Below are 16,507 nucleotides of genomic sequence, written 5' to 3' on the forward strand. Positions count from 1 at the left end.
TCGGCCGGCAGTGAACAGTAACCATATTCATCGTCATCATCGACAGCACAGCATCAATTTTCAACACTGATGTTCCGCTGCTCTGCAACCATAATTTCTTTCAAAGCCTTATATTAGGAGAAAGAATAAAAATGAGTGGGCAAAGGACTTACTGCTATCCTACAACATTCTGAAGTGCCCATACCTCCAGATGCTCATTCCGACACTTTGGGTTGAGAATGACTACAAGAACGCCACTGACATCGATTTGCGGCCGTAACACAATGTCTCTAAGTCTTTCAGCTGTAGCATCCTTTCGGTGCTTAACTGCCGTGCCACCGGAAAGGAGCACGAGGGCTGGGATACTGCCAGGTTGCCCAAGCTTAGACAGGGGAAGTCTAGGGGCAGAGGTCGGGTTCGAATTACGGACCTTCCGGTCAGTAAATTCGCGTTCTACTCACTGAGGCATCTCGCCCCCAACGTCTCCATCCAGGTGCAATAGGAACCACGCGGTCCCCATCCTGAAAGGCGAGTAGGATCGACAGTACCGTTCAGTTGTAGCACCCTCTGGGTGCCTAGAGGCCATGCCTCCTGAAGGAAGCACGAGGAGTGAGATACTGTCAGGTTGGCCAAGGCTAGTCAGGAGTAGTCGACACGCCGAAGCTGGGTTCGAACTCGGACGTTTCTGTCAGCAAGTTCGCACTTTACTCACTTAGCTATTTCAAGCTCAATGATTTGTGACGAACTCAACACCTACATATGAAGCTGAACATTGTTGTTCTTCAGTGTTGTTCTTCAATGTACCGAGTGGCAATTAAGCACGGTAGCTTGGAAGACAGTCCCGTCGTCAACTACTAGCCGATGAAGACTAGCTGACTGGGCAGTTCTTGAATGGATAGTTAAGGGATCGGTGTTTTTATGCTACTTAGGCGTAAAATGATGCGCACACTTCTTAGTAGCTGGGCTCGCTGTTAAATCCCACTGATTGACGTAAATTAAGCTATTCTACCACTACAAGCTGATCGAAGCTGCATATCATCACATAGGGTGGTCCTGAGATGGCGAGATGGCTCAGTGGTTAGAGCGCGAATTTACTAACCAGAAGGTCCGCGGTTCGAAGCCGATCTCCGCATCTCGATTTGACCTGTTTAGTCTTGGACAACCCGGCAGTATCCAAGCCCTCGTGCTTTCTTCTGGTGGCATGACAGCTAGGCACTGAAAGGGTGTTACAGCTGGACGATAATCTTTTATCTGTAGGGTGGTTCCGAGCACATCATGCATTCCATTGTTGCAACCTGAGCCAGCTACTAGTTTTTCAGGTAGCATAATTCTTCGTAAAGCAATTAGTAGGCTCGAAGGACATTCAGTTGTTCCGTAAAACTGGGGATTTGAATGACCTTTCAGAACAGCAACCCACATCACAGAGAGAACTACTTTTACGGGTCCCCCGCTTGGTCCTTATTCGGGGCATTATCATCATCGACTCGGGGACCTATTTTATGTAAAATATGGCAAACTGCCGGTCAACGGCTGCCAGACTCCTGTATGAAGTAGAAAGTTTGTGCTATGCCGGATGTGTCCAAGCCGAATTGGAACGATGTGAAGAATAAGATAGGCAAGCTGCAGAAATCTATCGCAAGCCATCAACTGGCTTGGCAGCGAAGCACCAGAAGCATGCTGCAACTGGGCCGTTGGACTTTCGGTCTATAGATTTCTTTGATACCGGCCAAGAATTCTCCATTAAAATGGCTATTCTTGTGCGACAAGCTCTTCACTTCGATTGGTCCAGCACTCTTTTTTTAATTTTCCGTAGGTGTTTCCGAACTTATGTCCTGGCGCCGCTGAGTTTCTGTATTTTTGGAGTGTTTTTGTGGGCACCACATTACTTTGAATCTATGTGGACGTCGATGAGTCATTTTCGTCAAACCAGTCTTACGTCCGTTGTTGCTTTGATACAAATGTCTCCACAGCAGCTGTCTGGAGTTGTGTTTGTATTTGCGACCACTGTATTTTGAGTGTGTTTGGAACTTGTTCATCCACCAACCTCAGTGTTAAGGCCTCAAAAGGCTCTCTAGTCTCCCCTTATGTCCACATTGACTGAGTTTCCTCCTGGTCCACGACGTGGTGGCTTTTTTGAGTGCGACACGTATTAAGGAGTGATCCGTATCACATTCAGCACCACACATCACCTTTGTAAACGAACTGCAGACACCTTCAGCGCACCTCCTGGTGAATTTACGCGAGCAGCAATGTTCGCCCCACATTGAACTACGTGCTTGATAGTGAGAGGTCAAATGCTGCACACATAGTGACCTTTTGTCATTGTCGTTCGTTGATCCGACTTCAAATTGATGTACGTATATCCCCCCGCGTCTCTCGGTTCTTGTCATTCCGAGCATCTAAATCGCTTCACAGGCAGAGAAGTTTGCTCAGAGGTGCAGATTTGACCGGATCCGATAGTTAATGGTGGAGTTTTTCGTCCAACAGTGTGGCACTGTGGGATATAGCTCTGATAAGCATGGCCAACCTTGCCCCCGATACCATCGTCCACAGCCGCACAACCATTTGGAAGCATTATTTTGAAAAAACGAATAAACGTGAATGGGGAAGCAGCTTAATGCTAGACTGTTACAATCCTTCCGAGATGGCTCAAGTGGTTAGAGCGCGAATTTACTGACCGGAAGGTCCGTGGTTCGAACCCGACCTCCGCCACTCGACTTCCCCTGTCTAGGCTTGGGCAACCTGACAGTATCCCAGCCCTCGTGCTTCCTTCGGTTGGCATGGCAGCTAGGCACCGAAAGTGCGCTACAGCTGAACGAAGTACCCACACTTCCAGAAACTCATTCAGGCAATACGGATGGAATCTGATAGCAAGAACGTCACTGACATCGATTAGCAGCCATATGTTGCAGCGTTTCTAACCAGGCGCGGTGGACATTACGCGGTCCCCTTCATGAAGATGAGTCGCACCGACAACACTCAGATTTTTCGCTATATTCTTCATCACCCCTCTGACAGGTCAGAGGTAGACCACCTCTGTGCTTTCGCTACTCTGGATTGAACATGGACAACAGCACTCTTCGGCGAACGACGGTTCGGCTTGCGCAATGCATGGCCTAACCAATGCAGCTTCTGGTGCTCCAGCTTTTTTCGATGGAATTCTAAGTTGCCTAGTTACGGACTCGCTGACACCAACCTTCAGAAGCTATAGTTCTGAGGCCATGTCTCACAACTATACAACAAAATAACTCGTATTGTAGCCCGGTACACACGTCCCTTGAGATTCAGGGATGTGTCGTTTTACGCCATAGGTTTCAAATTAGAAAACGCTACCCGAACCTTGAGATCTGTTCCCTGACCCCCATCCGTCACACCGAACTTATACAAATTTGAAGATACGCAAAATGCTCCACAACCTTGAGTGCCTCTCTTTGGATTGCAAAGGGCGCATTCTGTGATTGCACGTCCGCAAGATTGACCTTACAGTTTGTAGGTGGAAAGCGCGTATCAAAGGACGAGGTAACTTTAGTCAGTTCATCCCAAAACACCTGCGCCTTCGAAAATGAAAGCGATGTCATTTGCATACCCCGAATCCTTAGGTTTCGAAGTCCTCTCAGCATTCTTATAATCTCGTCGATCACGAAATTGAATATGAATGGAGAGAGTGGGCGTCCTTATCGTAAATTACTTAGTATGCGAAAGCTTTTGGAGGGCTTGCGCGTTTCCAAGTCTTGGAACACAAAGAATTCGTCCAAAATCTTCCAGGACAAGCGACTAGGAGGAAAAGATGGTCAGCTGAATCGATTGCACCTTGAAAATTTAGGGATTAAGATGGAAATTCAATCGTTCAGCTGTAACACCCTTTCGGTGCCTGCCTGCCATGCCACCCGAAGGAAGCACGAGGGCTGGGATACTGTCAGGTTTCCCAGCTGTAGACAGGAGAGGTCGGTGTGCAGAGGTAAGGTTCGAACCGTGGGCCTTCCAGTCAGTAGATCTGTTCTGTAATCACTGAGTTATCTGTCACCGGACGCAGTGTTTCAACGCAACCGCCACCAGGCCGGAATCTCGCTCTCTGCTCTCGAGTCATTGCATCACGAGCCAATATATGTGGTCAAGCCTTCGCGGCCGTAAGGGTCTTAGGTTGACCATCCAGAGTACTACTTCACTTCCAGGATTCGACTGAATGAAAGCGATTACCACGAGAATTGTTTCCAAAGTGCTCGGCCCAGCAGTCGAGGCTTCCCTCATCCAAGGTCCTTGTTTTGTTTGTTCATAGATGGTTTCTGGGGACAGTTGCACCGATCAGCTGAAATAACCTCGTGTTTCCGGCTTCCTGGCTCTCCATTCCTCTAATTTTTCATGTCCATCAGGCCTCATAGTCTGTAGGCATGCTAATTTGGATGTCTGATAAGTCATCATTATATTCGGGGCCACGGGAACAGTCCTTCGGGATTCAAGCAGCGCCACCGTTCTGTCTGACATTCATTGCCTCAGGTTACCTGGTAGCCCCTTCTTGATACTGTGCAGAGATATGGTGATCTCGTTCCAGCACGAATTCGTATCCGACGACGGTGCAGCCGGAAAACAGTCCAGAAAACGATTATTATAGGTTTCTCTAACTTCGGGATTGACTAGCCTTCCAGTTGCCAAGCGATCTGTCCGCACTTGATGTGGCCTTTGATAAGGAAGAGGGAAGTGACTCCGAACGATCGCAGAATCCACACAAGTATTCCAAACCGAGTGATGACCGGTTATTGATTCGCGCCATCTGTAACTAATGGCTCTGGCTGGTAAGTCGTTGTAGGACACTATGTGGTGACGACGACTTCGGTTATTTCGAAAGTTAGTACTGCACAAAAACAGCCTGCGGCCAGCACATGGCTCAAGCAATCGTTTGGCGTAAGCACTGAGTCCAATCCATATCGGCGAGATTGCCCAAGTGGTTAGAGCGCGAATTTACTGACCGGAAGGTCCGTGGTTCGAATCCGATCTCCGCCACTGAACTTCCCCTGTCTAGGCTTGGGCAACCTGGCAGTATCCCAGCCTTCGTGCCTCCTTCGTGTGGCATGGCAGCTTGACACCAAAAGGGTGCTACAGCTGAACGCTTTTTTTCATATCGGCCACCTAATTGAGTCTGAGATACGTTAAGCCTGTCCACTTGTGCATCCAGATCTCCACAATAACAACAAATCTGCTCTAGGCCGAGCTAGATCTCCACAATAACAACAAATCTGCTTTAGGCCGAGGTGTCATAAAACTTGTCTTTGATGATGTCACAGCTAGAGTCGGTTGGGGCGTAAAACGCCACAACTAACAGACAATGGTCACCTTTCCGCTTATGATACTCTTTCGCGGAGTATCACGGCTATGGACGGGTATCCAGTCAGGTAAGGATCATCCCGATGAGTGGATGATGCCGACCCTTGCAAATCCCACCGCAGTGATCTCTGGATCACCGGAGGTGGCATCATTTACGATCGTTTTGTTCCATGAAAGCCACTGTTTTTGTTTGCCAGCTACCTGCTACTCGATCTGACGATCCAGTATGGTCCGACAGCTATTGGGCCCTGCAGCCACATCACAATAGTAGCTTTATTCTCTGGAAATACCTTCGACAGGGGAGCCTGTTTCCACACCGAGGTTCAACCCCAATATCAGCATCTTGGCTGCTTCTGTCCAGAGTTGAGCAGCTTGGCAACATCTGAGCCCTCATACTTCCTTCGGATTGCATTGCAGCTAGGCACCGAAATCCAGCTCGAGATTTCAATCCTGAAGCGCGACAAGGCACATGGCCCGGATGGTCTACACCTCGCGCTCTTCAAAGAAGATGGCGAGGTCCTGGTGAACAGTATGACAACCATACTGCAGAAGATTTGGAACGAAAACAGAATACCAGCCGAATCGAGCTCCTCGACCGTCGTCCCAGTTTTCAAAAAGGGAGCAAGAAGGTCGTTGTATCAGTCTGGTATCCGTCGCATCTAAGGTGCTCTCTGGCCTTATTTTGCGCAAGCCGACGAATTATCGAGAGAGGCAGATTCGTGAGAAACAAACCGGGTTTTGCCCTGGTCGAGGGTGCATCGACCGTATCCTTACCAATTACAAATTCTTGAACAGCGCCACTCTTTCAGACGTCCCACGAAGTACGGAAACACTAGCCAGTAAACTAATGGGTGACCCATTCAACTGCGAACTGATGATGTCTCCTCGACTGGGGACGAAGCGCTTGCAAGCCAATTGCCAAGCTCGGTGAGCAGATCAAGTGCCATCCGACCATCTTCATCTCCATACAGGGTTGTCTCAGGTTGCCATGGTTTTTGATATACCGTAGTGGGCGGAGAAGGAAATTAGGGATCAACATTAGAGTTGCAGTGCGGTCTGCGGACACAATGAGCAGTCGGTTCCAGTCGAAAAGTGCTAGTCTAGAATATCTTATTTTTAGAAATATCCTCCCCTGTTACCGTGATCAGACTGGGAGGTTGGATAGGGAAACAGGTCAACATAGTGTGTTTCAGCCTTCTGAGACCTCTTCGCTTGATTGGGAGCGGTATGAGGTATTGCTACAAACGGATGTCACTGGCGTCCGTGGTTTGTCATTTTGTCTAGACTATCTGATTGAGTGAATTTTGGATGTAAGCATTCGGAGTACTCGTGATTAGCTGACCCCAGGCCATCACTTTGAGGATTCCATTGAAGAACGGTAGTGAGGTGCTGGTGTTGCTAATGAATATCGTTTATAATCACACTTTGTTCTCTCTTCCAGTGGCCGATCGTAACTACTGCGTTGGCCGAGAACCGGCACGAGCTTGTGCTGGCCGGGCCGGAAATAGCGAAACTAATAACGGACACAGGCTTTGATGATCGAATATATGCTCTTGAGCGACTGAACTTTCTTGAAATATCACAAACTGGACTGGACTCCCTCTCAGAGAAGCTTGGCAATTTGAAGCAGTTGGCCCAATTGGGCCTCACATCTAACCGTCTAACGCGACTTCCAGATGCCGTAGGACGCCTGAAGTGTCTTCGCTTCCTGGACGTGTCCTTCAATCAACTTTCAGAACTCCCGGAAAAGATATTTACTCAGCTGGATTCACTAACCAGTCTAAACCTCTCAGGCAATGAACTTAAAAAAATACCCGAGGTCGGGAAGTTGTTATCTTTGCAAGAGCTTCGGTCTTCGAAGAACAAATTACAGGTAGGTTTCGGAAATCACGACTAACGCGATACTTTCAGTCTCTACCTGACGGTATCCACCTCCTCCAGTCATTGATCCTGCTGGATGTTTCACACAATAAGCTGACATCAGTGCCTGAAGAAATGAACGGATTGAAGAATCTTAAATCGGCAGATTTTTCAGACAATAGTCTGGCTTCTGTTCCGGCCACTCTGCATCAATGCCGAAAGCTCCACGACTTGCGTTTGCAGAATAATCCGCTGAAAGACAATCGTTTGCGAAAACTTGCTTGTGACACACACTCGCCAAAAGCCTTGTTCGATTATCTGCGGCGTCTTGATGAAGCGGGTGGTAAGGGGAAGAAGGGACGTGGCAAAGCGCCTCCAACCAAAGACATTGAGCCTACAGAAGCAGATACCGCGGATGCAGAACCTACTGAGAGTGTACCAGTTCCTCCCTATATTTCTGTCCAACGACCCGATGAGTCCGAGGTAACATAGGAAAATATTTTGATGGAAAATTTGTGATTCACATTTCTAACTGATTTGAGGTCTCACTGATGCGCCTATAAAGTTTTCCGTTTATCCACGTTTACGTAAGCTTTTGTTTCATGGCGTTTGTAGGTTTGCCTACACATTTAACTAAACTATGGGTATATTTGTATATATTTCGTTGTATATATATTGTATATTTCGTTCACTTCAGTTATTCCGAGTAGTTCTCTCGCTTTGGAATTTAAAGTTTCCGTACGTTTTTTGTGCATGACGGCGTGGAGTTATTTCGGCAGGAATGCGTACGATTTCACCCCCAAGGACTTCCAACAGTAATTTAGGAAAGCTAGAAAGCCTTGTACAACTGTTCCATCCTCACTGAGAATCATTAGCTGTGTGTATCTCACGTTTTGGAGGAATTAGTCCTTAAGGTTAGTGAAACTTCCATTTGAAATCTCGCCCCCCACTGAACCAGTCAACACGTGACCTTATGATGTTCATTGGCTGATTGAAAGCTGAGTGCGAGCCAATCACAATGCTGGTTAGCTGCTCGTAGCCGAACGGATAAGCCGGCTAGTCGGGTTCGTTAGCTGCGCACCGCGGATGATGGCCGATGAGGATGGAACAGCTACGTAGTGCTTTTCGGTGTAGATTGGCTTTACTTACAGGCTGACGTCTCGATTGAGAATCCCAAAATCTCCTCAGACTACGGACAGCAGTTAAGGTACTAGCTATTGCCGACACACAGCTCACAGACCTTCGGACCGCATGCTTCTCACGTGTTTCATATCAGTGTGTGTGTGATCATTAATCCCTCCTGTTTTCTGACTCGCTACTTGTCTTTTGTACTCAGAACTACCAGATATCACAATCCAGCTCAGTGAAAAACGGTCCTCGCCCGTACCTAATCGCTTGTACAGTCCATGGAGTTGTGTTCAAATCTGAGGCCCATTTGAAGTCGTTCACCCGAGCTCAAGAGGAATGGCATCGGGGTGTGGGTCAAATGCGTCGTCGTGCCACTCTGGCCACGCACGATCTCAAGGCCGTGCAGTTCCCTCTTACCTATTCGATGCAAAAGGCCGAAGAGATTGAGGTGAGTACATATCAACCGTGTGCCGTCACGGAGAGACTGGACCCTACTGTGGTGTGGCGGTTTGTGTACCTCGGAGACCCATTGAACTATACTGGCGGGGGAGGGGGGTGTTCGCGCGACACTCACAGAGTCTCTCATACCAGGTTGGTAGAGGTCTAACAAACACAGTCTCCTGGCCTTTCAGGTTGGGGGGTTGGAACATGTATGGCTACATGTTCCGTAAAAATGGTAATGTACTTGCATTTCCCGCCAAACACCGCTGCCTTGCGGTTAGGCTTTTAAGCCAAAGGCTTTGGTTGAGGACCCTAATCGTCCTCCTGTCGTGGTGTGAGCGCCCTGGTAGTATCCCAGCCCTCGTACAACCATTACGGCAGTGAAGCATCAGTGCCAACACTGATGTTGCTGTCTTTGATGATGATCATGATATCAACCGTGTGCATATTGTTTCGACCATTGCCACTACCTTCCTACTGGTGGACAATCTGGTTGTAAATCTTGCCAGATCTCCCCCCCCCCAAAAAAAAACACGTTTTTGCACTCACATCGCTCCCATCTGTCGATCGCAGCAGCCTACTTGTGAGTAAAACGAGCTCTCAGATAGGCCCAGGGAAATCGAAAAACGGTCATTTGACCTCACTTAGTTCGTTAACATCGCTATCAGTAATAGCTGTTTTGAAACTTTTTTTTCCTGCTGTCTTTGTATTAGGTGTCTGCGCTACGCTGCCTACCATTTGGGATCTAGAAAGTTTCGGAGCGGAGCTGAATTACCTGTCAGTCTTTTATGAAAGTGTTTATGCCGCAAACAAAGGTTTCTTCAAGTAGAGCGGTTGAACACTGTTGTCAAACTCTTCACACAATTGATTGATAGAAAGCAACGAATACAGTAGTCATCCTAACAAGCACTTTCCCCTCCCCGGAGGAAGTAACTTTAGTGAATATGAAATTTATACCACATGATACCGTCGCAAACAGCCCCCTCCCAGAACGCCACAAACCCGTCCCACCATAGATTATCAGAAGCCCAATATGAAGTATCTTCTGAATATACTTTTTTGACCGCAAGAGTAGTGTAGTGTCGTGGGTGATAGCTGAGTGATTTAGGAGCTTGATGCACTTTATTCTGTTTAGTCTAGTTACTCGAGTGGGGAAACCTCAAGGAAGAAGACAAAGGACGTCAGATGAAGATCGGCTATATTGCAGATGAACCAATGGAAGAAAGGGCGCTGAGCCTCAGTTGGCTACAACAGAGAGAAAATGAAATCTCAGTGAAATATTACAAAAGGTAGAATTGTTCGTTAGGACCTGAACGTCCTAACACCTCCCTTTTCAAAATCTGTGTACTTTTTCAGATGTGGAATCACCTGCATTGATGTAAATGGTTTTGGGTTACGACTGGACCACCGTCTTGGTGTGCATATGGATTCGACTGGGGGGTTGTCCGTTTGTCCAGGGGGCACATGTGTTAATGGCAACTCAAAGGTATCCCCAACAATATGTCAAAAGGAATTGAATTATACGATGTAGCCGGTGCAGCGCATCCAGGACAAAGTTGATTCGCGTGACAAACCCATGTGGTAGACTGTACGTCAATTTCGTATATGACGTTACCCACGCGGCGCTTGATGTAACCATGAGTCCATTTCTCTCCACGGCTGCGATAGTCCTTAGACAAGACCGAATCACCGGGCTTATAGGGGGCGTAAACGGCACCATGATGGCGGTTGAACTGCCGCTCCATTTATGTTTTCCTTTTTCGTAGGTTGGGAAGTAAATCAATCCTTGTCTTTGCTTTTCCAAGCAGACTAAAATGCCGCTCACGTGAGGACATAATGAGCTGTCCCGAGGATACTGGCCTGAGGAACAACCTTAATGAGATAAGAGCGGCACAGCTATTTTTCTATTGGTTACATATTCAGTCAGTATTCGATAGGCATGATAACCTGCTCCGTCTGAAGAGACAAGGGGGGGGGGGGGGGGGTAGTCAGAAGGACTCACTTAGACTTCAATATAGTGGTTGGGCTGAATGCATGTGTTGAATGCGATGTTGCCTTAATATTAGTTTCATTGTTTAGCCACCGTACCAAGTGAATTTGCGGACATATTTAACCATCGGGCACTTGTTGTTTGGATGTGCGATTTGAGTACGACCGTTCCAGTTGTTCAAGGGTGTCTTTTTATAGCGGGTGCTTAAAGTGCGCTTACTTAGCTTCTCTCTGACGCCATTTGAACTACCCAGATCAGACTTTTTGTTTCTCCTGAGACCATCATCGGAACAGGTATACCCAATGAAGTTAGAGAATCCGATCATAAAGGGAAGGATAGATGGAGCTTTATTCATTCGGAATAACCCGTTATTAAGTTGGTTAATGATAGATTATCTAGAGTCTTTATGCTTTGCAAAGATGTCCTTTACCCTTCCAGCTAACTGTGGAAAAGTCTATTTGAAGCGGCAACTTGGGCGTGATCTCTCAAGGTCCCCAAAATGAAAGTAAAGTAAGCCACATTGAAAGACCCCCAAACAATAGGGTATTGTTGTCCCTTCGAACGACAATTGTCACCTTTGAACAAGCGCCATTTTCAAAAGTTCCTTTTCTAGCATCCTCTAGTGCTAGGTTAACATATCTATTCCGAACATGGCCAAAATGACTGCCTTGTCAGCCAGGTCTCATCAGTCTTATAAGTGGCGTGGCTTATCGGTCAAGGTTTATCAGTACTGAGGAAACGTTACGATTGGCCTCTACAATGATCCAAATCCGGTATTATCTGTCGGTATCGTGTATTCCAATATCGTGTGAGTCTGAAGCGTCCTCAATAGGACCGACCCTGTCCAACTTCTTTATCCTTCGTTCAGCTGTAACACCCTTTGGGTACCTAGCTTCCATGTACCCGAAGGAAGCACGAGGGCTGGGATACTGTCAGGTTGCCCAAGCCTAGACAGGGGGAAATCAAGATGCAGAAGTCAGGTTCGAACCACGAACCTTCCGGTCAGTAAATTCGCGCTCTAACCACTGAGCCATCTCGCCCCGACCTGTCCGACGCCATGATGCATTTGTTTGGTCAGTTCTCAAACACAGTAACCCAAAATGAAGTGTGCCATTGGATTGATTTTGGAATTCGCTCACTTTAAGTCCTGTGCTCGTGATGATGAGGAAGCTACCGTTCATCCACACTGACCAGCAGGCAGGATAGCACCGATCCAGTTTTCCAATAATCAGCTGGCCGAAATCAGCTGAGTGGAACCGATGCACCAGCTGATTCACACTGATATGACAAACTACCATTAACCGTTAACTGACAACCGATGTCCTAACTGACTGTGGAAGACGTGGAGGTTGGGGAGTGTGACTATGTTTCCATGGCATATTCGCCAGCCGAAACGGTCCGATGTTTTGACCACCAATGGTAGCCTTCATAAAAGAACAAAGTACCAAAAGTTATGCATTTTTCAGGCTTACAACGGTAACAGTTGTTGGCTAGATCGCCCGTTGTTCGAACTTCCCCGTGGCTTCTCAGTTGTTCTCCTGTAGGCTTCGGTAACCCCGCCAATATCTTAACGTTCTTGTTTCCTTCAGGTTGTATTTCCTTGATACACGAGAAGGGGGTTGCAAATCAAAACTCTATTGTCGTTTACGTGTCGCTGTTTGGTTACAAACTGGTGCATTTTAGCATAACTGTCGGTCCACCCAGGAGCGTCTCCGTTTCGTCAGTAACAACAGGCAATAAATGCATTCGAAATAACGAAAGCCACAGCGCCAGGTTGCTTTGAATTCCAGATCTGGCTGCTGTGTTCTATAAGCGATCCAGCAGCTCATGGCGAAGATGCCTTTTGGTTAGAAGCAACTTAGTGTACAAATGAGTGTAATTCGCCAATTACCTACTGTCTCTGTTCAAGCAGGCTATAAGGTTAACGGGAACTCGGGAACTATCCCCAACTCACGAGGCTGAAAGCAGTAGTGAGCTATCAAAGAGTTTTTAGCAAACCCGTGAGTAGTGTGGTCCATCAATAAAATCCACTGTGGTATCTCGACTATGGTCCCATCTGAAATATGGGGCCATTCTCGAGAAATACACTCATTTGCAAATCAATTTGGTTTTCACGAGATACTCAGCTGAATCTCTCGTTTATGATATTCTACAACTGAATGTGCTGCACACAGGTCGCCTCATGTTTTAGTCGGCACGATGTTCGATATATCGCAGTATATTTTCATAAACGAAACTACTCGCAAGGTTGCTGAAAACTCTCCGACAGCCCACGAGAGATTCATTTGAGTCTCTCGTGAAAACCAAATTAATTTGCAAATGAGTGTATTTCTCGAAAACAGTCCTATTGGGGTTCAAGTAGAAAATAAGGTTGACGGAAACTCGGGGACTGCGCCTACCTGATGAGCCTTGAAAAGAGCGATCGGTCGTGGGCTTTCGAAGAGTTTTTCAGCACTCTTGTGAGTAGTTTCCTTTACGGGGCCATTCTGTTAAAGAATGTCCTACACGAGCGATTCACATGACTCCCCCGTTGAGAACAAATTATTTTGCAAATCATTGTGTCCGGCCTTCAGTTTATGTTTGTTTCTGTCAATCATTGGTCGGTGCTTTGCGAACTTTCCGAATGTATTTGTGGTTTTTTATTTGCCCTTGTGGTTTTACTCGCAAAAGGCTCATTGCAAGTGACCATGGTAAAAGCAATATGCTGTCCTGGGTCGTACACCAAGAAAGACTGTACAACACACCAAGGTACTCTCACATGTGGATACATAATTTGACCAAGCTAAGAATACAATCACATCAGAGGCAGCAATATTATTCTTAATTAGGATCTCGTTCTGTAAGTGAAGCCGATCAATGCTGAAAAGCTGGGAAGCATTGTACAGGTGCTTCATCCTTACTGGGAATCATCAGCAATGCACATCTCAGGAAACTTCACGGAGTCATGAACCCGGGACTTTCCGGCTAGTATTTTAAGCACTTGTGCGTTTGGTCACGAGCGGCTGATCAGCGGTGTGATTAGCTCACATTTAGACAGGATGTCGCTTCACATATCCTTCACTCGTCAGGATAGTTTTATTCTTTCTCTCAGTTCATCTCAGAATTCTTGATTAGGAAACCCTCACGGATGAGTACTAGAATTCCCCAATGTCGGTATCCAGTACTGAGAGTTTCTCAATATGGATTACTAAGCACAGATGTGTCCTGCGTGTTTACAGGGCTAAATGCAACCTTACTGCTGGGTAGTTCGCTTGAAGCATAGAACCGAGGCATGGGATTTTCCCCCTGTCTCCTAGCGAGAGTACTTCACCCCAGGATTGAAGGCTAGGTAAATACTCTGATATTCGTAATACACTACTCATAAGGTTGCTGAAAATTCGTCGACAGCCCACGACCGGTTTCGCCCTTCTTGGGACTCATCAGGTAGGTGCAGTCTCCGAGGTTCCGTCAAACTTATGTTCTGCTTGAAACCAAATTGCACGAAATTAGCGAAATGCACTCATTTGCAAACTGATTTTTTGCAAGAAACTCACCTAGAACCCAGCTGAATCGCTCGTTTGTGATGTTTCCGGGCAGCTGAGTGCGCTGCTACAAACCGCCTCATGTTTCAGTCGCTACGATATTCGAGATATCGCGATACATGTATATTCGTAATGCACTGCTCATAAGGTTGCTGAAAATCCGTCAACAGCCCACGACCGGTTTCGCCCTTCTTGGGAATCACCAGCTGAAACATCAGATGGCTTGGTGCAGCACATTCACTTGTCTGGAAACATAAACGAGAGATTCTGCTGGGTTCTAGGTGAGTCTCTCGCAAGACCAAACTAGTTTGCAAATGAGTGTATTTCGCTAACTCTCTGACATATTTATCTCTGAGGAGCAAATGTCACTAACCCAGATTTGCTAAGCTATTGTCCCACAGAAACCGTCGTAGGCAGTGTTGATTTGTCACTCTGCAACTTGACTTATGTTGACTGATAGTTCTCCCGAGGTTATACGCACGGCACCATTCATTGGTTCAGATTGTAGGTGACAAGACTGGAGTCGGATAAATTAACTCACAAAAACCCGGCGTGTGTCGATTCTTCGACATTTTCTTCATTCCTTGTCTTGTGGCCTTTGAGTTTGGGTAGATGGTGCTAAGTCGATACCCAGATGACAGGTTCGGTGAGTGTGCTGAAGGCTTTTAATCAGTTGCTTCTCATCTGAGGGAACGCCGCATCTCCCGAAGATGTTTTCCTTAAATAAAGTACTGTGACATGTTGTACTTCTCCGGTTGCAACGGCGCTTCCTGATTAACGTATTTGAGGTGATGTTAAGTTTGCTTGCGTCAAAATTAACCCCACTGTTTATCCAATCGGTGTTTCACGTTCCCCACTCCTTTCTAACTTATCCTTATGTTCGATTTGTTGCACAGATACACGTTCTGAACGATAACGCCCCGAGTACTGGTGACAAGTTTCTATCGAAATTGTATCAAGAAGCCGAGGCAGACAGAAAAACCCGAAAACAGGCCAAATTCAGTCAACTCTACCGATATTTGAACCTGCTTAGCCTGGAACCAAACGATGTCAAAGATGGATTCAGGGACAACCTAATCCCTATTGTTAAAGACGCCTCGCAAACGGTGATCTCGATGCCACCTCTCACCAACTGCCAGCAAACCCGTGTGAGTGACAGTCTGCCTTGGGAATTTTTCCTCAAGTAACCCTCTAACCCCTTTTCGATGTTGACCATGATCATTTGAACTCGTGACCAGTGCGACTCAGTCTCCAGTCATATTACCTGTGTTTTCTGCTCGAGCAGTGGTTTTCAGAGTTGATTTTTAATCGTTCAGCTGTAGCACCCTTTCAGTGTCTGGCTTCCATGCCACACAAAGGAGGCACGAGGGCTGGGATACTGCCAGGTTGCCCAAGCCTCGACAGGGAAATTCGAGTGACAGAGGTCGGGTTCGAACCACGGACCTTCCGGTCAGTAAATTCGCGCTCTAATCACTTAGTCATCTAGCCCCCTTCAGGGTTGATTACCTCACCCCCTTCCGACTCTTTGTCTTTGCTCAACACCATCCGTCACCCTCCTTTTATCATATACGCCATCTTGAAAGGAACGTGACCAAGCGCCCAGACATCATTGTTGAACCGAGTCCATTTCCGGTCTGGTAATTTGGACTCTGTCGAATGCAATCCACTCAAACTGTTTGTTATTGGAAACCCCCACTATGGCGGTCAGTCTAGAGTAGTCTAACAATAAGGACGTGGTTTGAAGTGGTGCGTGTGGCAAACGTATAATTGACGTGGAACTTCACATATCAATACTATCGAACGATCCCTCATTATCAACTGATCTATTGCACAATGTTGCCGTTCTATCCAAACTGATTTACTCGTCATGTCCAAGTACAGTCTTCTCTTGTACGTGCGCAGGGTGTACATATTGTCTCGCCAGGTGACTTAAGAGGCGTGAGGAAGATTCACCACCTCCGCGTCTTCTGAATCTACTCCAGTGTCGTTGTTTCCCCGACGATGGACGGAAGTTAATAGTCATTGAAATTGCTTGGATATTCCCATGGTTTGAAAAATAACACAGTGACGAACATTAATGTTTTCGGGAACTCGTCATCAGGTCAGTACATATCTAATGGTTAAAATAAGAGCGAGAAATGAAATACGCTGCGAAGATTGGTTAGTGAAATGCATAACATGGAGACACGAACGATTGGTTATCTGCGCCCCTCCAACCCCCCATGTCGCATCTAGTTGGATGCCGTGAGACAGTGAAGAGGGCTGTTGA

General features: G+C 46.8%; 1 protein-coding gene across 1 annotated transcript in view; it reads left to right on the forward strand.

The window, feature by feature from the left end:
- Positions 1 to 6,546: 6,546 nt before the first annotated feature.
- The window catches only part of T265_06076 (hypothetical protein), a gene marked incomplete at both ends in the record, with an annotated part of 21,856 nt that continues 11,895 nt past the window's right edge, over positions 6,547 to 16,507 (forward strand). Inside the window, 5 exons of the mRNA XM_009171254.1 lie at positions 6,547 to 6,564; positions 6,740 to 7,171; positions 7,210 to 7,641; positions 8,495 to 8,734; positions 15,135 to 15,386. Of these exons, the coding sequence (XP_009169518.1) occupies positions 6,547 to 6,564; positions 6,740 to 7,171; positions 7,210 to 7,641; positions 8,495 to 8,734; positions 15,135 to 15,386 (1,374 nt within the window). The remainder of the gene's footprint in view (positions 6,565 to 6,739; positions 7,172 to 7,209; positions 7,642 to 8,494; positions 8,735 to 15,134; positions 15,387 to 16,507) is intronic.

Source organism: Opisthorchis viverrini (genome assembly GCF_000715545.1).
Source record: "Opisthorchis viverrini unplaced genomic scaffold opera_v5_134, whole genome shotgun sequence".
NCBI lineage: Eukaryota > Metazoa > Platyhelminthes > Trematoda > Opisthorchiida > Opisthorchiidae > Opisthorchis > Opisthorchis viverrini.